Genomic DNA, 23518 nt, shown 5'->3' with positions numbered 1-23518 from the left:
TTTGTGGTTATTTGGGGATGTTTGACTATTGCTATTATAAGGATCACAAAAAATATTTTTAAGGCTCTTAAAGATGCTTCTACATTTGGGTTTATCTCCTTCAACAAAAATAAAGATTTGAGAAAGCAAGTATATGTATTTAAAAATCTAAAAGTATTTTCAAGGAAAATAGATGTTTGTTTTGAAATAAATTAGACCATCTCAGATCAGTATGAGAAACTAAAACATTGATTATGCAGCTGACTCAATTTAAAGTGTCTTATTTACTCACAGAATACTTTCCCGCTATAATTTTTCTTTTTCTTTTTTTTTTTTTTTTATTGAGTGATAGTCAGTTTACAAATTGTGTCAGTTTCTGGTGTACAGCACAATACTTCAGTCATACATGAATATGCATATATTCATTTTCTTATTCTTTTCACCATGAGCTACTTCAAGACATTGAATATATTTCCCTGTGCTATACATTATAAACTTGTTTATCTATTTTACACATTACCAGTCAGTATCTGCAAATCTCGAACTCCCAGTTTATCCCTTCCCACCCCACTTCCCCCTGGCAACCACAAGTCTGTATTCTATGTCTGTGAGTCTGTTTCTGTTTTATATATAAATTCATTTGTCTTTTTTTTTTTTTTTTTTGGTTCCACTTATGAGTGATGTCATATATTTTTCTTTCTCTTTCTGACTTACTTCACTTAGAATGACATTCTCCAGGGACATCCATGTTCCCTCTATAATTTTTCGGTTCTTTGAATTCTCCATATGATATTTAAAAGAAAGAGTTCTTATTTTTGAAAAGAAGCTCCACTGGTTAAAAACTAGACTATCAACCACATAGTGTCTAAATACAGATGGTCAGATAGATGCTGGGACTCATAAAGACCTAAGAATGGGTGCAGGGTGACTGGAGTGTGCTCAGTGTGTGAAAATCCATTGAGTATGGTATGTGCACTCTTCTCTGTGTATGTTATACTTCCATTGAAGCTTGGAAAAGTAAAACCACCTACGGAGCAAATATATTTCTTGAATGGTTAATCTTAACTTTAAAAATTTAATATTGTCATTAAGTGCAGTAATTATTTTGCAGCTTTCCCACAACTCTTCCTCTTTAACATTTGAAAATTGACCTTTGTTTTTTCCTTAAAATTTTTTTTGGTTTTATTTATTTTATTTTATTTATTTGGGGGGGGGTAGTTAGGTTGGTTGGTTTGTTTGCTTTGGTGGAGGTACTGGGGATTGAACCCGGAACCTCGTGCATGCAAAGCACACACTCTACCACTGAGCTCTACCCTCCCCCACTGAAGATTTACCTTTATACAAAATCTGTATTGAAGGTGTCATTATGAAATAAATAGCAGGAGGTGGTATAGCTGTGACAGAGGGTTGTAGGAGCTGCTGGGAAGAAGAGACCATGTCTTTCTGGACAGTTTATGAAGTAAAAATGGACATTTCTGAAGGATTAGTAAGAGGGTATCAAACAAAGAATAAGGGAGAGAAACAGACTCTGAGTGAAGGAGACGGCACCTATGTGAGACAGGAGCTAGGAGGTGTTCCTGACCCCAGACTTTGATATCATGTGCTCTGCGTAAATCTCCGTCAGAGTGCTGTTCACGTTATGCTGTATTTTTATTTACTTGATTATCATGATGGGAGACTGGGGCCTCCAAGGGCTAGGACTGGTCTTATCCTCCCCAGTGCTTGGAATATAATAAGTGACCAATAAAGGCTTGCTGAAGAAGGAAGGTGTGCGACAGCATGTGTGGGAAACATCTAACCATTTGGTGGGGCTCCAGAGTCAGGCATGGTGTGGGCGTTGGTCAGACATGGAGCTGGATATACATGTGTGTGGAGCCAGGCTTCATGCCACGCTGAAGAGTTTGGATTTACCCTATAAGGAGTTGTCCGGCCACTGAGGATTTCTGAGAGGGCGAGGGTGATCAGATTTATGATTGTGAGCAATGTAGCAGGTAGACTGGAGGAGGGGAGAGGCTGACGCTGGTCAGGAGGCTGCAGGATGTGTACACGCTGAGCGTGTGTGAGACAGTCTAGGTGCTGGGAGAAGTGGAACTTCTGTTTATTGTTTACAAAATAAGCCTAAGTAACATTTATTATGTATGTTGAAAAATTATCATTTTATATGTTAATGGTGACTTCCTCGTCCGAATGTCACACTGGCACATGCCACATCCCATACGGCCGGGAAGGCTTCCTGAGAGGAGAAGGGCGTTCCATGACTCCTGGGGATGGCAAGGCCTTTTGTTTGCCCTTTCCTTTCAGCATTTTGCCAAATGTTGTAGTTTACATGTGCTTGGTTTAGTGAATATACAGAATATATTGCTTAGTTTTACTTAATCTCTCGTAAGATGACACATGATATCAAATTCAAATACTCTCTTAAACCACAGTTTGACAGTAAGCCTCACAATTCAAGACACATGAACCATAAGCAGCGGGGCTCATACTTCCCGCAACTGAGTCATATTGGGATGTGAGAACAGTGACTGTCTAACCTGACAGGACAAGGAGGTGACCAAAAACACACAATCAGAATCACCACGGAGATTCTTTGAAGTCTAACTTTACATTTACTCTTGCTAAGGATGAACTTTGGCTTAAGTCTTATCATGCCTTGAGATTTAGTTACCTGATACTATGACACTGATATTTAAAACTGCTTTTCATGTTGTCTTTGTATCCTATTGAAAAGTTCTATTTTTGTGTATTTTGTAAAATATTAGTAATAGTGCATGTTATAGAATTTATAAATGTACATTCCTGGGGTTGCAGAGTCAAAAGTTTTAATGATAATAAAAATAAATGAATGAATAAATAAATGAATGAATGAATAAATAAATAAAAGTTTTAATAGATTGTATGATGAAAAAAATTTTGAGATGATTGGTTTAGGGAAGGATGCTGAAAAACAGGCAACGCGGTGTTTAGATTCTACTAGGTATTATGGACTATTTTGGTTCCTTTTACATATGTTGTATGATACAATATTAACGGTAATCCTGTGAAATGTCATCTTACAGATGGCAAGACTGAGGCTCAGAGAAGTTCAGTACCTTGTCCAAGATCACAAGTTCTGTATTTCAGCCTAGATCTCTTACTTTAAAACTCACGTTCTTTCTACATATTGTTTCTGTTGAATAACTGGGAATTTGAAAATGCTTCTGGCTGAGATAAAGAACACAAGGTAACTCATTTTCTCCAGGAGAGTACTAGTGAATTTTTAATGAAGTTATATTTAAAACAACACTGCTTATCCTTTTATCCTTTCTATTAGATGACATCTAATTCAGACATGATGTGTGTTATTTGTTTCTGTGGCTGGGGGGTCCATAACTTATCCATCATGTTCAAAGTTAATGTTGATTCTTCTAAGTTTGTGTCTGATAATAGAATACTCAGTTAGGAGACAATATTTACCCTTGCGAAATTATCATATTTTGAATTAGGAGCATATGGGAGAAATGATAATAACTATCCAAACATTTAAAACTGATATAAGTACAAATTTACTGATTTTTTTTTTTTTTGCCCTTTTCAGATAAACGTTTTCATGGTCCCTTGTAATTCATATATCTCCAGACTTACAACAAAAGCTTTCAAAAGATTTCTTCAGTCTTAGAAACTAAGATGAAAATGCCACAGTGCTTACGAGGCTTTCACATGACGGGTTTAATAGTCATAATTCCATTTATTTATCTGTTTCTCTGATTCTTTTGTTGTCTTTTTGCCAGGTAGTTTATTTATCTGTTGTGAATTTATACAACTAGCAGAGTGGTATTTGAATCCACATGTTTGCACAGAGCGCTGAGAGATGCTACAAAGATGCACAGAAGCCTTATTCCAAGAATGCTGTGCGTTTTTTAAATGGAAGTACCTGCTTCTCTGGTTCCCAGTTTATGCCCTTTGCCCTGGGACTATTACCTTTCTTTCTGGCTTTTTAAAGGTTTTTCACTGTGACTTTTTTAGTTATGGATTTGGTTTGGTTTTTGTATAGTATCGGATGGTTAAACAACAGGTGAACACTGCATATCTGTCATAGGAAAGTTGGTAAAAAGTTAGCTTCCATTTCCGGTGCAGCAGCCTTAAGTGGCTTCACAGCTTGTTCCATGGTCCGCCTTTGCTGGTGAGTCTCAAATACAGTGGTGCATGAAAAACTTCCAAGTGCTCAATAACTAATTGTTAATACCATATTATTATTTTTTTCTGTATTTGACTTTCCTTTTTCTGGTTCAAGGCCATTAACTTTCACTATAATTCACTTAGACGTTCTCTCCAGGGTTTGCTCACCTTTAAAACCAATGCCATTGAAATCCTGCCACGCACCACATCAGTTATCAAAAATCATCACTCCTGCGTGCCTTCTTTTTCGATCTGTGAGGAAGCCACTATATGCTTTTATTTAAAATGAAACTTAGCTTTTGTCCATCTATTTCTAAAAGTAGACAAAAGGCTGGAGGCAGTTTACAAGTGCAAAAATGCCTGGGACTCTACGTACTGTGCACACACCGTCCATTGTTTTAAGAAAGTAGAACCAGGGTCCTAGTAAGGGAGGGAATGCAGTCATTACTTGCCTGGCACAGCACCTCGCTGCTTAGTCAAAATAGAGTGTTATTTTTTTTTCCATGCTGTATCATTTTATTATAATTCCATTATGATAGTGACATATAGTCACTTAGAAGTCCTCCATAACTATATTCAATATCTTGTAGTAACCTTTAATGAAAAAGAATATGAAAATGAATACATGCATGCCTATGCACTGACCGGGACACTGCACTGCACACCAGAAACTGACACATTGCAACTGACTGTACTTCAACTAAGAAAAAAAAAAGTCTTCCATGGCTCAGCCAGGATTAGATACCAGCCCACATAACTTGAGGGGCAGGTGATAATCTTATTCATATCTAATCTCCAGAGACAAAATAGGATGTATTAATCCCCATTTTACACTGGAGAAAACTAGGCTTCGGAGGATAAACATAAGAGGCTGTTTAAGGTTGTGCCCCTAGTAACTGACAAAGAGGGGGTTGATTCTGACTCTGGTACCCGTGTTGTACTTTTACTTGAAAAAGATAACATATGCATATATATGTATATATACACGCATATATATAAAAGGCTAACTTGGTGTCTGTCACATATTAGATTCTTTTTAAAAAAATATAGTTGATTTTAAATTGAAATATAATTGATGTAGATTCTTAATAAGTGTAGATTCCCTTCTCTCTCTTGCTATTTTTCTGAACTTTTCTGCCTTTCGATGAAGCAATTAATTAAAAAAAAAAAAGATGCAGAGAGGTTAACAACTGTTTCCTCTCTTTGGCAGAAGGGGTAAGTTGAGGGCATGTCATGTCCTGCGTTAACCCTATGCGGCTAAACCCTATCCCTTTTTGATGAACACTCACAGAGAGCTTGTCTGTTTTGAATGTAAATGGAGCAGCAGAGAGCTGTAGAAAGCTACAGCCAATTTGACACCATTTTAGTAACAAGGGTTCTGTTAAAGTTTTGTTGGAAGAATTTTTTTCTTTAAATAAGCAGGCATTTCTAGAGCTTAGCTTTGCATAAGACAGGGAGACTCCTGACGCAAAGAAAGCAGTAAGGTGGGGGGTTCTGACAAGCTTTGCATAGTAGGTGCAGAGATGTGTTAACTGTGTCTCATGGGGACCCCTGAACGTAAGTGAATGGTTGGTGGGGTGCCGTTCACATATGCTAGGTTGTGAATGCCCCCTTCACGTCCCCCAGAGTTGTGTAGCACGGTGGCCTTGAGTCTAATAGAGGGATAAATTCTAAGAAGAGTTAGTTTTCTACTTGTGTGTGTCTTTAAGTCTCTTGAAAATCCCATCTGTATGTTCTATCTTATCATTAAAAAAAAGTTTACAAATTGATGTGTCTCTGGAAATGAAGTTTCTCTTAATGAAGACAAGCTTTGGCGGGAGGTAGAAGGCATCTGAAGGCTGGAATCCAGTGAGGGGGTGGGGGGCTCCTAGTCTGTGGCTCCTGCCTGGTGACTGAGGAGAGAATCTGTTGGCTCAGGGAATGGCCCTGGGCCCATGCCTTTGCCTCTTGAACGGCAGAAGTCAACGTTTACTCTAGTCATGTGAATCCTGCGGCCACTAGGTGGCGGGACAGAGGCAGAAATTCTAGGCAGGTTTGTAAGATTAGGGAGCCTGGTCAGCCATACCTCAGGGTGGGAGGTGGGTGTCGCCAGTCAGGGTCCCAGAGGGAAAGAACTTGTGCCCTGGGGTTTATTTCTCTACTTACCTATTTTGATTCTACCCCAGCTGATGAAGCTTCTGGCTGATGGAATTTAGAATGTGTCACCTTGAAGGCACGAATCATAAAAATCTTAGCTTTCAGTAACTTTGCAAAACTCTACCATCTGATTGGTGAGGCACTGTTATAGACTGTCATCTGTACTGTTTTATAGATGCACGAACAGATGTCCACAGAAGTCGGCTTTCACAAGATCTCGATAGCAAGTCACCGGCTGGTCTTGATCTTTGAATTCCAGGTCTTTGTCAATTAAGCTGTTCTTAATTAAGTGCAGTGTATTTATGGAGTAAAATAGAGACTGGAAGATGTTCGAGGTTCTATCTTCTGGGTCTCCATAGTCCTGAATGTAGTCCCCATACAGCCAAAACCAGGCGCTGCTGGTTAGCAGGAGGCAATGACCAAATTTGCCAGTCTTCTGACTATAAGAAAACAGCCTTCATTAGATCATCACTTAAAATGCAAAGCTGTCAAGTCGTAGCAGCTACCACATTGTGGTACTTGCAGGAGTGTGAGGACTGACGGAGGAAGCCTACACGTGTGCCTTGGCATGCATCACAACATATACCTGAAATTAACAGACTGCTTTCCCCTCTGTACCTGCCCCTCCCGAATGACCTTTTTCACGTTTGTCTCTGGCTTTGACAGTTTATTAGTTATCTGGGCATTAGCAGCCGCCCCCTGCAGCGGCTCGCTCGGGGCCAGCCACCCACGACTCCTCCCTGCACCACCTGGGCTCCGCTTTCAGTAACAGCTCCTGCAGGAGTGCCAAGTGTCCTGGGGAAGCCACCCCGCACCATCTCTCATCTCCCCACAGCTGACCCGGACACTGGTGGGCTAGCTTCTCTTTCGGGAAGTCCACTCTCCCATTTGTGGCCACAGTGTTGGAGTCCCAGAGCGCTCGGAATCGCCCCAGACCCTTACTGGCACCATCACTGGTGACCTGGCTCGGGAAACCGTGGGGAAGCAGCAGCCTGGCGGCCAGCCTGGCAAAACCAACTCCGGGCTCCCGTCCTGAGTGGCCACCACCAGCTGCCAGGCTTCCTTCCAAGGCATTAGGCCCATCAGAGCCCCCCCACCCCCAGCCAATTCCCCTTCCCTTCCCTCCCCTCCCCTAGACTGAGCAAGCTATGGCCAGTAGAAACAGTTGGGTTCTTTAATATCAAAACAGCAAAACACAAAAAAGGAAGTTGAGAGAACCCCGCTCTTTACTACCCAAGCCACACAAGAGCCTTCCTGATACCTCATAACCTTGTGCCTTGCACCAAGTAGAAAATAAACTCCAGCCATTTAAAAAAAAAATTAGTTGGAACCAGTGTGCTGAGTGGGAGGGAAAACTTGCTTCTCAGGGGTCCATCCTTTTAAGTTGGCTTCCTTTACTTTGCAACAGCAATGGACTTTTTAAAAAAGTAGTGTTACTGTGTAAACTGAATGCATAATTCTTTTTCGCTTATTTTCAGAAGGAGAACGGTCCATAACTATGCTTCTGAGTAGTGGCTTTCAAACCTTTTAACCACAGCCCAATACAACCCTCTATGTGTACATGTGCATGGGTGTTCGTGTCTGAACTGAAACTGACTCCCTTTCTGTGCATTGATATACTCCACTATTTTCTGTCAGATCCACTCATGAGATGCGACCACAGTTTGAAAAGTCTTCTGCCTTTGGAGAAAAAGATAAGAAAACATTCTTCTGTGCTTTGTTTTTCTGTCTTAACTGAAGAGCTCCAGGTTGGCAAATCCAGGGTCAGATTCAAAATGAGAACGTTATACCCCTTGGAACCTGTAAGTTTGGATCCTAGACCTTGGTGCTTCCAGTGGTACTTGAGGGGCACTGACATTTCCATCAGCTCCCCCCACACTTCCTTATGCCACAGCTGGTTAAAGGCGGTGAGAACAAGAAAAAAAAAAATGCAACGTATGTGCTGTAAATCACAGCTAACATTTTTGCTAAAACTTTTACTCACCTTGTACTTCTTTTTTTGTTCCGCCTTTTCAGTTTTTTTAGGTAGAATTATTACAGTCCGACTGCACAAACACATTATATTGCATGTAAATACACATATACAGTACACTGCACCTTTTTAAGTTTACATATATGTACTAATTATTGTTTCTAAGAACAGATTAGATCTTTAGCTTTTTAAACTTACATAGTTATCAAAGGAATAAAGCCAACTACAAAATAAGACTCAACAGCATGCGGTGATCCAGTCATAAAGGGCAGTCAGATGTGCTGACGCATACTCAAGAAATCAAAATAATAATTAGTTTATTTGTGTCATTATTGTTATTATTTTTAGATCCCTCATATAAATGATGTCATATGGCATTTTTCTTTCTTTTTCTGGCCCACTTCACTTTGAATGACAATCTTCAGGTCCATCCATGTTGCTGCAAATGGCATTATTTTATTCTTTTATGGCTGAATAGTATTCCATTGTATAAATATACCACATCTTCCTTCTCCAGTCATCTGTTGATGGACATTTGGGTTGTTTCCATGTCTTGGCTATTGTAAATAGCCAAGTAGTCACCCTGTATTTCTTTCATGGGTAGATTTTAACCTTAATTCTTGCAGTTCTGGGGTCAGTGGGCTTGTGTTAACTCACATCACCTAACAAGTCTACTTGAGACAACTTTGGAAATTCAGGCATGAACTGTTGACTGGAACAGATTTCTGTGTCAGCTGCTGATGGAACAGAGCAGCAGTGTTGACTGGCCTCTTGTTCATAACTTGGGATGTGTGATCTCATTTGCTCCCCATCACTCTGTGAGAGAAGAGGTGAAATCATCTTCTTTACTCAAAACCATCACCGCCGCTGAAAAAACCCAAGACAACAGGCAAATAACAGGCAAATAAAACCCAAGAATTCAAGATGTCAGCTAGCTTGTTGAGAGCCACACAGCTGTAGGAAAGCGTAAAGCTTCACCCCAGATCTGCCTTATTACTAAAAATTTTGATACCAAAACCCTTCAGAATTAAAAATGTTAATGTCAGAAGTAAGTTTGGCGTGGATTAAGTACTAATTAAAACACACTCTTTGGGAGACAAATGAGTTTAGAGAGTATAGCACAAGAATCATTAAACTACCGTTGTTTAAAGGTACATAACCGTTCTTCTCAACTTTGTGCTTCAGATATTTAAGATGCCTTTCGTTTGGAGGAACATTGATGCAGTCCCCACAAATACATTTTTTTTTCTCTGTGCAGCAAACCCGGAAGCCTATGGTAAATGACTGTGTTTTATGGGTTGTCTTTCTTACTTTTATTTTTTTCTGAAAAGCCTGTGAAATAGGGAAGCATGTGGTGGTGTCATTGGTGGTAACACAAAGATCCGAAAAGCTTGTATGGGAATTTGAATAAGAACTCAGGTCTTCTGACCGCCTTGACCACTTCTTTGCAGAAGTGTTAATCCATGCGGGCAGAGTAATTGACTGTTTTGGGTAAAGGTTCAAGGTTTAAAATGGCAGAGGAAGAGGGCCACACAGCATATTTGCTACTTGGGTTTAGAACGTGGCCATGTCAAGACCGTTTGGTCAGTGTTCTGCCAAGTGATCCCGTGAGGGAGAGCTTAAGTGAAAACCTGCACTTCCCAGCTATTTCATGTAGCCAGTAACAGGTGGAAATACTCTTCAGGTTGTGATTTTCCCTTTCTGTCCCAAGTTTCTTTTAAAGTTTTTGCTAAGCACTTAAAATTTTGCACGTGACCCTATGAAACATGCTATGTACATAAATGGTGGATTAGCCATGGTTTTTATGTGTGTTTGGTCTCATCCAGCTGAAATTCATGGTTCTGCAAAAGATGAAAGAAGAAGGACAATTGTCAGTGGGGCACTAATATAACCATTGAAAAGTTGGTTAAATAATAAGAAGAATGGATAAGGTGTATTGAGAGTTGCCTACGTGCTAGGCAGTGTTCAAAGTATTTCGCTCATTTTATCTCATAAAATCTTCTCAAAACTCTAGTGAAGGTAGGTTCTATTATTATTTCAGTTTTTACAGATGAGGAAACCAAGCCCCTAATAGTTTAGCTTAATATTGAGGGTCGTAGTTTGATGAGTGGTGGAGGAGTTATAATCTGACTTGAGAGCCTATGCTTTTAATAACTGTTGTACTGACCTCCTGTGTGATAGGCATTAAACTGAGAGTTAGTAGAAAATGGGTCCTAATTGTAGTTTTCTCATTAATTTATAGTCTGAATTGGTACAAGTCATTTCATCTCTTTTTGCCTCTGCTTCCTCATCTCTAAATTATGTAATAATATCTGTTTTATCTACACCTCCACTTTGTGGTGGGGATTAAAGCTCAAGAAGTGTGGTGGTCCTTTCAAGGAATGACAGCAATTTAATGCAGAAAAAGTGGAAGATTCAACTCCCGGTTGGCCTTGAGGATTAAGTCGGTAGGAGGTTTGACTTTCAGTAGACCTTGAGCTTCATTATAGGCTCATTGCAACAGCGTGATAAATAACATGCCTGCAGGTGCCATGACAGTCCCAAGGCCAAAGAGTGGGGGGAGGTGGCCCAATTCCTGGGGACCCCAGCCCCTTCTCCAGAGCAGGTGGAATGGTCCCACCTGTAGGCTTATGAAGCTACCGAGCCCATAAAAGCTGGCAACACCACTCCTAGCCGCCCTTTTTCACTCCCTCCTCTTAGGAGATGGCCTGCACTCTGTCTACGGAGTGTGTGCCTACTTTTACTTTAACCTGAGCGCCCGCCTCCCACACCTCTTTCTCTGCCTTTCTCTTGCCTTACATTTTATGCAGTGTGTATCTCTCTAAATGAATCTACCTTTACTCAAAAAAAAAAAAAAATGGTCGTGGCCTTAGGACAGGATACATTGTGAACCGAGAGCCAAAGGCAAGGAGGTGAAGGCAATAGAAAGTGGAAGAAAGTATGTATTTTTAAAGTTTATATGCAAAAATAACTCAAAATGTTGGCTGAGTGAAAGAAAAGTGCAAATATGTAAATTGCCAAGGTAGGCTGTAGGCACCACCTTCAATGGGAAGATGAGCCGGAGGGGCCAGAAGGAGCGTCCAGGGAGTTAGAAGTAGCTCTGTCAGCGATCGGAGGATGATGAAAGGGTCCTGAGCGGTGCTGCTGCTCACAGAAGACGGGCCACACCAGACAGCGGCTGGGGTGGGGGCAGGCAGGATGAAGCGTGACCACAAGCTCGCACATTTGTCAGGTTAAGCACCTTCACCCATGGTAAATAAATGCTGGTGAAGCTTTTAGAAGTGGATAGAGATGTTCCATAACTATTTAGGTAGATGTTTGGTAATACCGAGGTATTCTGAGGGAGGCGTGAATAATTCAGTCATTTGTACGCAAGAATAATGTGTGTGATGCCGTGAATCGGAGGTCATCGTACCCCCTACCACTGTCACCTTTACCTCTCCCTTTTTACTCTCATTTCCACGCTGACCTCAGCAGGCCATTGCTGAGGCTCATCTAGCTCATTCTGTGATTTCTTTTATATGATATTTGTGTTTTGAAGATTTGAGCAGAGTATGAACTGCTTTCAGGACGCATTTCTCTTCCAGAAAGTGAGGAATAGTAAGGCGTGCCTGGCTGGATCCTTTCCTATGCATATTCATGCATCCCCAGACAGCGTGGTTTGCTGGCGAGCACTGTGGTAGGGAGGCAGGTCATGTATGCCCTGGTCAGGAGAGGCCACTTGTCCCTCTTTGAGTGCCTCTTCCACGTAGTTATTAAACTGCGGGACTTCAAGTATTGGTCAGAATACTCTGCAGAAACAGAACCAATAGGTTGTGTGTGTGTGCATATATATTATAAAGAATTGGCTCCTGTGCTTAAGGAGGCTGGCAAGTCCAAATCTGCAGCGTGGGTTGGCGGGCTTGAGACCCGGAAGAGCTGGTGATGCAGTTCCAGTCCAAAGGCCAACAGGCAGGGACCTAGGAGAGCCAGTGGTGCAGCTGAAGCCCAAGAATTCTGTTTTCCTCAGGGAGGCCAGTCTTTTTGTTCTATTCAGGCTGTCAACTGATTGGACGAGGCCCACCCACGTTATAGAGAGCAGTCTGCTTACTCAGAGTCCCCTGATTTAAATGTTAATCTCATCCACAACACCATTCAAGTTGACATGGAATGTGTTAAAGCAAGGCCTCCTTAGAGGATGTTGGGAGCCCTCACTGCCCCGTGGGAACCAGATGTTGAATCTACCTCGTCCTCAGAACTTCTCTCAAATGAAGACAATTTATACTAAACACATTAAGTAGAAATCTTATAACCTGTTTGAATCAAATTAATGCATAAGAAAGCACTTAAAAAACTGCAAAGCAGTTTACAAATGCAAGGAGTTTGGGGATGTGATGAGTGAAGAGGGTGTGGGTAGAGTTTAGCATAATTGGGGGAGTTGCCACCTGTCGTGAGGATTATAGTTTGGCAAGAGAACAATGAACCTTTCTTTTTGTGACCGGGCTGCACACAGCCACACAGAGTGCGGTGAAGCCTTCTTCGGACCTTCTCTTGGGTCTACAGGGGAAATCTCATCTTCATGGGAGCGTGTCTTGAGTGGGACCTGGGAACTCTGACTCTGCTGCCCAGCCTGTGAATTCTCACCTCCTTTTTCTCCTGCTTTCCAGAGGACTTCTTGTGGTGCTGTGTGACCCAAGGGTTGAAGAACTGGAGAGATGAAAAATATAATTTGTTTACATAGCAGCTATCTTTTGTGCTGTATTATCTCATATAAACTTCGGGAGAAAATAATAAAATGGAGGAGGTGATTCTGTTGCTGTTTATACTTACAGATAGAGTGACCACAGTTTCAATTTCTCTGGTCAGTAGAGGACAGTATATTGCGCACAGTTGCTTAATAAATATTTGGTTTAAAAGAAATCTTTTTCTATTCCTGTATCCTTTCACTTTTCTCTCTCTTACTTCTGATTTCCCCCAGCTTACATTTGAGTCCCCACTATATGAAGAATGCTATATTATTTTTTAGGAGAAATTAAGTAAATAGAATTAGATCTGCTCCTTCAGGAATTTTTTAAATGAGACTAATTCATCTCAATATCACAGTGAAAATAAAGTGCTTAATACTAAATACTACATACCCTAATACCCTTTAAAGTAGAGTATGTTTTTATAACTTGAATCTTGTAGAGAGGAAGCCTTTCTTTAGTTTAACTTGCAGAATTGGTGGTGTTTTTATTTTCCAGTGAACTCTAACAACAAAATGTTCATTAATTAAAAATAGCTGCCCGATACAGGAAACAGCTCATATAGCAGCTTCTGACACGGTTCTAAAAACAGACTTGAGCTGCTTGAGTGCTAAGAATGAGCCCTGAAAGCTTGTGAAGAAGTTCAGGTAAAAGCATGCTTTGTTTTAAGGATTCTATGTGCCTTTACCTGAATGTTTTCTGATTGTAAGAGTCACATGTGCTTATTGTTAAAAAAAAATGAAATACTATAGCCATATCTTATGGAGAAAGTGAGATTCTCACCCGAATTGTGGTGTCTGTTTAGTCTGGTAGCTTCTAACAGATTCTTTTCTATGCATTTACAGTGGTATGTGCTTATTTTAAACATGGAATTATATGTTTTTTTAACTTGTTGTTTTATTGCTATATTACAAATTTTCCACACCAAATCTTTTAAAATCCTCTTCTTGTATCACCTCTTTTAAAGTAGCGTCGCATTTCACTTTATAACTGTACTATAATTCGTTAAAACCAGTTCCCTGTCAGTAGTCTTGTGAGTTGATATTATTTAATTTTTCTTCCTTGAAAGTCATCTATTTTTAGGGCAGATGCACTTGTAATTGAATAAATTTACCAAATGTAATTTTTTGATAGTATAATACATTGGGAGTTTACTGTGTGCCTGGAACTCTTCCAAACACTGTTCTGTGAAAATCAGAAGAATAATACTACCATCTTATGAAGGATTGTTGTCCCTGTTCTTGTGATGGAGAGAGCCTCCAGGCTCCCTGTACGCCGTCGTACGATGGACTGAAAGAGGGGTGACTGGCTCAGGCATGTGAGGGCGCTTTAACTCAAAGGAGCTAAGCAGAAGGGTGGGGGCTGCGTCAGCACAAGAGGAAGCAGAGCTTACAGACTTTCATTGGAGTTACTGATGTTAAAAATCTTTCCTGGTTGCCATAACAACAGGCTTCGCAAGACCTGCCATCTTCACTCTTGTCACCGTGCCTTGAGGATTCCCTGGCTGTGGCCACGGTGACCACAGATTGCTTGGTGTCTGTGTATCCCCTGCTGATCCCCGAATTCCTGTTATGAGTTCACCTGCTACCCAGGGCCTTCCCACAGCTCTGTCTGTACCCCTAGTAGGCCTTACTGAGAGCTCCCTTGGCCAGTCCTCCCTGGTGGCCTGTGTAGGTATTTATTTTTTTCTCCTAAAAATAGAACCTCTTAAGTTTTTGTCATTGTTAGTGTCTTAGATGCCAAGCTCTGTTGATAGGATAGACTCTGAAAAAAGTCTCCTTAGACCTAGAAGGTGTGTTTCATCTGCTTAAGTGATTGTTAAATTGATCCTAGGTATGATACATTGAATTTTTAGGGGGAAGAAAGTTTACTCCAAATTACTTTTCTTTGTAATTTCCTAGCCTATCACTAGAGAGAAGTGGAGTTTAACATACCCTTAAAAGGGACCTGTGTTTTGATTATCTATTGTAGTACAATAAATCACTCCAAAACTTAGCAGCTTAAAGCAGCAACTTGTTAGCTCATGATTCAATGGGTTGACCAGGCAGTTCTGTTTTCATTGTGGTGTCAGTTGGATGCTGAAACGGCTGTAGTCCTCTGAGACTTGGTTGGGAGCTCAGCTGGGACCCAGTGGCCCAGGGCACCTGTGGTGTTTGAGTTCCAGAATGGAAGAAGTGAGTGCTGCCCAGCCAGAGAAGGGCTGGGCCCAGAATTGGCACTGCATCGCGATGCATCATCTGCCCCGTGCTATTGGTCTAAGCAGCAATAGGCTCAGCCTATGGTGGGAGTCAGCCCAGAGTCATTGTGGGAAGGGGGCTTTACAAGGACATGACTACCTGTAAGTGTGGTTCAAAGTGAATACCTGTGAACTAACTAAAGGGACATGTTATTTGCTCTCCTCCCCGACCCAACGTACAATGATAAGGAAGGTGTAGGGAAATCATAACAGACACTCCCCTTCAAAAAGGTGTTAGAAGCTGTGGTGAAGTTAGAACCCTGATACACTGCAGGTAAGAATGTGAAATGGTGCCGTTACTGTGGAACCAGTCTGGCACTTCCACAAAAGGTTAAAACATCAAGTTACCATTTTGCCCAGCAATTCCACACATAAGCGTACACTGAAGAGAGAGGAAAACATATGTCCACACAAAACTTGTGCATGAATGTTCCGAGCAACATAGCCAAAAGGTGGAAGCAACCCAAATATCAGCAGGTGAATGGATATATAAAATACAGTTTGTCCGTCTGGTGGAATGAAGTAGGTACCTACTGCAACATAGATGAAGCTTGAAAATATGCTAAGTGGAGGGAGCCAGTCACAAAAGACCACACATCGTATGATTCAGTTTGTGTCCAGAATAAGCAAACCAATAGAGACAAGGTGGATGATCAGTTTCTTAGGGCTGGTGGGGATGGGTGTATGGAGGGTGAAAACTCAAGGGTACGGGTTTCTTTTTGAGGTGATGAAAGTGTTCTAAAATTCACTGGTTGTGTGTATCTGCGAATATACTAATAACTTTGAATTGCAAGCTTTGTATGGTATGGGAATTATATCTCAGTAAAGCTGTTACTAAAAAAGAAAATAAAAATTAAAAGTAAGCAGAAGAGGAAAATGGGAGGCACATAGCAGCCCCTGGGCCATAGCAGTCAACTGGGTGCATGTTAGTGCTGCCTTCTTTGGGGGCTGGTTTATAACCTGGGCGGCTCTCTGTGGCTCTTGCCTGCGCCTTCTAGCCTCTTGAGTGTGTCTTCTGAATCTTCTTACTTTTCCTTAAGAAATGGCCCATGTTTGCAGCCTCTTCCTGTCTGAATAAGGGCCCTAATATTTTTCATTTCAAACTATCTCCATTTCTTTTTTTTTTTTTTTCCCTTCTTTTTCCAGTCTTATTGAGAAATCTCTCTCTCTTGTTAGTCCAGATTGATAGTGCTTCCACTGACATATTCCTCAAAGTTTTTCAGGGTTTTCCCATGGATCTCTTTGGGGTTTACAACATTAGCTTATAAGCATTCTCACAAATTTCTGAGATGGTTCTCTCCCTACCCTGAGCTGCCTTCAAGTGAGGGTGTTACATAAAAGTACCTGTAAGACTCTTAGAAGCTCCACTGTCCGGTAGAGATGGCCCTTAAGGTACTCCCTTACAGTTCTTCAAAGCCTCTTGGTCTGGCTCTCCGATTTGCAAAGTCTGATCTTTGTACCAGCATCATTAGCGCCCCTGGAACTGACTGCAGCGGCCAGACCCCATTTCAGACCTGCTGAATGAAACTGAGGATCAGGCCCCGCAGTCTGGGGTTTAGCAGACCCCCCAGCTGTGTCTGGTGTACACAAAGTTTTAGGACCACTGGTCTAAAGGAAAAAGTATTGCCTGAGGAGCCTAAAATCTGAGGGCTCAACAGAGTGCTGCACATTCACATCCTTGAGGCCACACTTTATGGGCGGTGCAGGATTTGACCTTTGCCCTGAGCAGTTTCTTACTTTGAGCTCACTGCTTTGCTCAGATGCTGAAAAGAGCGATTGTTTTATTTTTGTGAACCTGTCAAGTCTAGCTCCTTTTTATTTCCTCTAAATAATGTTTGAAAAGGAACCAAACAGTTCCTTTTTTTAGTTCATCTCACTACATGGGCAGTTAAGACAAGCCGGTTGATAGCTTTCAACATTCTTCTTGGAATTTTCCTTAGTCAGATCGTGAGTTCATTAAATATCCTTTCCACTTTCACATCCCTGCATGCAGTGGGTTTTCTAATTATTCTGTCAGTGTACAACTTAGATCCCCTGTCTTCAAGACACCAATAACATTTGTTTACTTTTTTATATACACACACACACATTCTTTTTCAGATTCTTTTCCATTTTAAGTTATTACAAGAGATTGAATATAGTTCCCTGTGCTGTACAGTAGGTCCTTGTTGTTCTGTTATTCTTGATTTTTAACTCTAGTTAACCAAGATCATTTTGACTCCCAAAACTTGTTTGGACCCCCACCTTTTATTTTGGTAGCATTTACAAGTCATTTCTAGTTTATCACTTGGGTTAATTTAAAAAGATATACCCATGAAAACTTAAAAGATCTCACCAAGTGGAGAGAGAGACTGTTTTCCTGGATTGGAAGACCCTCAATATAGTAAAGATGACTATCTTCCAAATCAATGTGTAGATTTAACACAATTCTTATCAAAATTTTAGGAAAATTTTTATAAGTATGGGTAAGATTATTCTAAAATTTACATAGAAAGGCAAAATAACTAGAATGACAAAAACAATTTTAAGACATTCTGTGGCTGCAGTAATCAGTGCTGTGACACTGCCCTGCCAGAGGGGTGGACGGACAGAGAAACACGACAGGATAGACTTAGGAGTAGCCCCACTCAAGTGCAGCCAGCTCACTTTTGACAGAGGTTCCAAAGTAATACATTTTCAGTGGGAGGGTATAGCTCAAGCAGTAGAGTGCCTGCATGAAGTCCTGGGTTCAATCCCCAGGACCTTCTCTAAAAATAAATAAACAAATAAACCTGATTACTGACCCCCACCAAAAAAAAAAAAAAAAAAAAAAAGAATAAATAAAATGGTGATCATAATTGTTAAAAAAAAAAGTAATACATTTTCAATAAATGGTGTTAGAGCAGTTGGATATCTGTAGACAAAAAAGAATCTAAACCTTAGAATATATCCATAAATTAATTCAAACTAGGCCATCATCTGCAATGTAGAACATGAAACTGTAAAACTTTTAAAAGAAAACAAAGGAGAAAATCTTCAGGACTCAGGGATTGGCAAAAAGTTCTTAGCCATATGACCAGAAGCATGAATCATAAAAGACTGATAAATAAAATTTCATCAAAATTTAGAACTTTTGCAGAATCTGTTAAAAGGGTGAAAAGATAAGCTATGGACTGGAAAAATATCTGGAAACCCTGTCTTTGACAAAGAACTCCGTCTGAAATACATAAAGAACTCTCAAAACTCAACAGTAAAAATGAAATAAAATAAAACAAAAAACCCAAACAGTCTAATTAGAAAATGGGCAAACAACATGAAGACACATTTCACCAAAAAGGATACACAGATGAGAAATAAAAACAAGCGCCTGTGGTCACTCATTATATAACCGAGCAGTTGCACTTCTGAGCACTTATCCCAGAGAAATGAAAACTTAAATCCACAGTAAAACGTGTGCAAAATGTTCACAGCAGTTTTATTTGTAATAGCCCAAACTGTGAACACCTAATATCCATTCATGTGAGTGGGTAAACTAACTGTGGTGTACCCACATTGTGGAATTCAGTGCAACATAAAGGAAGACTATGGATACAGGCGAGAACTGGAATGGGTCTCAAGGGCAGTATGCTGAGTGGAAAAAGCCAGTCTCCAAAAGTCACAGAACATGTGATCCCACTTATATTCCACTTATTATGTAAATGACAGCATGACCTAGAGAACAGATTAGTGGCTGCCGGAGGTTGGGGACGGTGGGGAGAAGGGTGCTGGGTGTTGGGTGCTGTAAAGGGGCAGCACGCGGGAGCTCTTTGTCGTGATGGAGAGCCCAGTATCTTGATTTGGGTGGTTTCACAGGTCTGTACGAGTGATAAAACAGCATAGAACGAAACAGACACATTGTGCAAATGCCAGTTTCCTGGTTTTGATACTGTACTATAATTATACAGTATGACGTCGTCGTTAGGGGAAACTAGCCCTCTCTGGACCAGTTTTGCAACTTCCTGAGTTGATCATTATTTCAAAATAAAAAGTTACGGACTTTATATAATTTATTCAAAATACAAAAATATACCCAGACTTTAGACCTGTCTGGTCCACTAGCCATGAGTTGCTTTCAAAATTAAAATTTCAGTTAAAATAAAATTTTAGTTCCTCGGTCATACGAGCCATGTTTCAAATACTCATGTGGCTGCCTTTACAGGCACAAATGTAGAACATTTCCATCAACACGGAAAGGTCAGTTAGCCCTACTTAAATCTTCAGGCAAAACAGTAATGCCAGTTGCCATATGTGTGGGCACCTACACGTTCCTTAGTGAACTGTCTTAAATTTATAAATCAAGAGATAATAGTCTGTACCAGCAAAATTTAAATTAAAGAAATGGGTTTGCTCTCTCACTCCCTCGTCTTTGGAGACGGCCCACACTCTGTCTGTTGAGTGTGTATCTACTTTTACTTTAACCCCCACACCTTGGGGCCTTTCTCTCGCCTTCTGAAACAGTCTACATTCTATGTAGTAGAATGTAGTGTCTCTCTAAATAAATCTATCTTTACTCAAAAAAAAAAAAAGTTTAACATGACACTAAAAAACTATCAGTTTTTGAAGCTATATCCCATATTTTAATAAGAAAAGAAATGAAACATTTGTTTCATGTTTGAAATAAGGATGAGGTTTTTTCCCTTATCTGCCAAGGCAGTTGCTGTTTTTTTCCCATAATCACAATATAGAATATATACGAAATGGGCAAAACAAAGGGGCTGGACAAGTAGGGGAAAGAGATAACAGCAGGAAAAGTGTTTTAAATGTCCCATATGTTTTGTTTTTTTTTCTGTGTCTTAGTGACAGTTTACTAATGGTAGCTTACCACTGCAGAGGAAGCATGGTTTAGTGACCAGAACTTAGACAGAATTCTATTTCTGGCTCAAAATGACCTTGAGGAAGTGACAAATTACTCATCTCATTCTCATAACCAATAAGCAAATTAAGATGAAACCAACTGTTGCTCTGGTGGACTATAGGATAAGTTATTCTAAAATTATCCCAAGGAGGGGAGGGTATAGCTCATGCGTTAGAACGCGTGCTTAGCATGCATGAGGTCCTGGGTTCAATCCTCAATACCTCCTCGAAATGTAAATAAATAAACCCAATTACCTCCCCCTCATTAAAAAAAAAAAAAAGAAAGAAAATGATCCCAGTGTTTTAGGTTATATGTAAAACTCTTTGCATTACAACAACAAAGAGTTTTACAAAGTTTTGAGGAATGTAGTTATGAAAAGAGTCACATGAGGTAGAAAGAGGAAGTTTACTTTACCAGACACGAACATTTTTAGGTTATGAGTTTGAGAGTTAAAAACAAGAAAACTCAGACATAGCGTAAAGTTTTTTCTTATTTTTTTCCAGGTTAATAATTTGGGGGAAACTTTGGGGGAGAATGAGCAGACAGTTTGCATTTTAGAGATCAGGTTTTGAAGTTTACAAGTCCAGGGTTTGAATTGCAGCTCTGCCATTTACCCCAAGAAAGTTATTTAGCTAAGTTCTCAGTTTCACTGTCTATACAATGGGGCCAATAACGCCTTTTTTGTTTGAGTTGTTATGAGAAGGGCATGTAGTAAGTACACAGCTGTGATTACTGATGATGCTAACTTTATCAAGACGTGGAATGGAATGATGGTGGTGTTAGGAACAGATAAATAGCTTTGTTTACTCTTTTATGAAGACTTATTTTTAGTCATATAATAATTTTGAGGGGGTACTAGCTTTAGCTTTATAACAAATTGGTTGTTAATTGTGGTTCCAAAAGCCTTTCTCAATTTAGTGTGTGACTTACTTGATCAAAATCACTTGATTTAAAGTCAAGACGGATAAATCTGTTTTTATAAAATCCAACAAACCAAAGTCTAAGCAGAAAACTAAGGGGGAAGAAAGCACACCTTTATGACATTTTATTTCAGTGCAGTCCCTGTAACGTGTTTCTACTGCTGTATCCACGTAATACCTGCATGAACAGTGAAAAGGTTTAGTTAATTCTAAAGATAAATAAAAATCTACAATATACCATGTCAGATATCAGAAAATATTCCATATGATCTTCCTTTTCCTTTGCCTGCTGGATGCTTAAACATTGACTGAAAAAGTCAAGAACCAGAGCCGTAAACTCACTAGGCTAAGCAGAGCAGAGCAGTTCGTTTCAGCCAGTTGTTCACAGGCATGTGGTCAGTTTGAAGTTTCCTGCTCAACTCCTCCGAGCTAGAGAGAAGGAACTAATAATGCTGACACTCTCGTTTTGCTTCATCACCCATGCCTGAGCACATACGCCAACACTTCCTGCGCAAGACCTACCCTGACTCTGCAGAGGAGCCCCTCAGCCCTCAGCTGATCTGGGTGGGCATGCGGTGACGTCTGGAAAGCATCAGCCCTCGGCTGCACACCACACACGATGTGAACATGCCATGTCTCATTACTGTACCTTTCACTGCGTAGAGATAAGCTTTCAAAGCTTATGGTAACATTCATTGACAGCAAGTGCTGGTTGCAAGCCAGTTACTAGCTCTCAAAAGTACCAACCCACGAAAGTCGTATGCTGGAAGACAGCATGTTTAAGGAAAAGCTAATTGAGAAATATAATGCCATGGAAACTGCATTGAAAAAAAATCTATCAGAGTATCTGAAATGTATATAGCTTTTCTCCCTAATACCGATCTAAATCTATCTCACCTTAACACCCTTGGCTTTAGTTTTCTTACCCATACAGTGGGAGGATTTCCAAATTTCTAAGGCTTTGTGATTTTAGTGTGTGTTTCTCCAAGTCGTTTTCTCCATGTTTCCATTTCTTGGCTCATAAGCTACATTAAATGTTTATTTCATTCTACCTGTCAAAATTTTGTCAAGTACTTTAAGGTAATACACTATTTTCAGTTTTGTTATACTTTCAGAAACACAGTAATTTGAAGAAGTGATACTGCGAAGTTGTACTGCGTCTAGACATGATAGTCTGACTCTGACTACACCACGTAAATATTCACATGCAAAGGAAATTGGAATTTGGATTATTATGTGGATGTTGAATCCATGTGATAAACCTCTAGATGTTTTGTGACGTCTGTGTTATGTGGTATATTATCTACAAGGTTGGCTTCAATTGCTAATGTTCTCTTATGAGCATGGCAAGGGTGGGAACTTTTCTCATCATTGCCTTTCCTTCTTTAAAATCCTGACTTCTTTCATGAAGACGGTATTTGGGGTTGCTAGTATCCTGGGAAGGAAAGAGAAGGCCCTTTTGCTTTGAGGGGATGGACATGGTTTTGCCCTTCCACATCTCTTGGGATTCTCTTATAGCCATGAAAAAAAATCCTAAGACTCTGTAAGACCTACTTTTAAAGGATAGTTTATTATAAACCCGAAGGCTGTAACTACAGTAAAATCACACAGAGCTGGCCCCATCCTTCCCGTTCGACCACAGTATTCTAGAGCATTCCCACTGCATTTTGAAATGCCTTCATGGAATTTTGAAATTCGTTACTTGCGTATCTTCGAGCCTGCATCAGTGCTAGCAGGGGGAGTTGTGAAACACAGTTCTGTGCTTCCCCTTAGCTCTTCCACGTCGAGCAGAAGATGTGTGTGTTTCTCGTGTCTAAATACAGAATGTCTATAGATGTTTACCCACAAATCGTAGATCCAAAGAATTTCTCCACAAGCAGGAGATCAGTATGATGAATCAGAAGACTAAAAGGCACTGCTGGATGCTTGAAAGGAATCCTCTATGGGGGGCTGTGAGTATTGTTATTTTTGCAATTTCCGTTTTTGAAGTAGGCTAAAAAGATTTGAAATTTTTGAGTATATGAAGTCTATGAATAGATGAAGTAACTGCTGTTCGTCTCCTTCTTTACTCCTAAATGATAAGTAATTTGTATTATTATTGAAAAATTATCCTGCCTCATGTGTAGAACGGTTTCATGCTGTGATTTTAGACAAAGGTAAAGCTTTTCCTATTTTCATGGTCCCGGTGGCGCCTCTTCCTGTGGATTCATAGCACAGCAGTGTTCCCTGAGAGCAGTGAACATGAACTGTGCTTTAAATGCAATCACTATTGACCTTTCTTAGCTGAGACTTTTAATCTCCTCATCCCTCCTATTTCTAATCTCTATTTCTCCTCCTTCCTTCTGTTTCTAATATGTAAAAGCTGTACTTCAACAAGTTTCTTAGAATTTATTTGTGTACTTAATCATCAGTCATCAATTATTAAGGGATAAAATTCCCTCTGCTTCTAAAACATTGTCAGAATACATTGGTAATGCGCAAGGTTAACGATTTCTTGAAATTACATGTGATTTATTGGAC

The 23518-nt window shown here is 40.2% G+C and overlaps 1 protein-coding gene across 5 annotated transcripts in view; it reads left to right on the top strand.

The window, feature by feature from the left end:
* Nucleotides 1-23518, top strand: part of FGD4 (FYVE, RhoGEF and PH domain containing 4) — a 168808-nt gene that overhangs the window by 33112 nt on the left and 112178 nt on the right. Inside the window, exon 1 of one of the 5 annotated variants that reach the window (XM_032472994.1) lies at nucleotides 13598-13616. The exons of 3 other annotated variants lie outside the window; for them this stretch is intronic. Coding sequence is in view for 1 of the 2 variants with exons in the window: in XM_032472992.1 (XP_032328883.1) it covers nucleotides 22941-22950 (10 nt within the window). In the remaining variant the exon portion in view is untranslated. Of the gene's footprint in view, nucleotides 1-13597; nucleotides 13617-22691; nucleotides 22951-23518 lie in introns of those variants that run through there. One more of the 5 variants, XM_032472992.1, reaches the window with a different exon arrangement.

This window comes from Camelus ferus, chromosome 34 (genome assembly GCF_009834535.1).
Source record: "Camelus ferus isolate YT-003-E chromosome 34, BCGSAC_Cfer_1.0, whole genome shotgun sequence".
Lineage (NCBI taxonomy): Eukaryota > Metazoa > Chordata > Mammalia > Artiodactyla > Camelidae > Camelus > Camelus ferus.
This window is presented reverse-complemented; position numbering and strand designations above follow the sequence as displayed.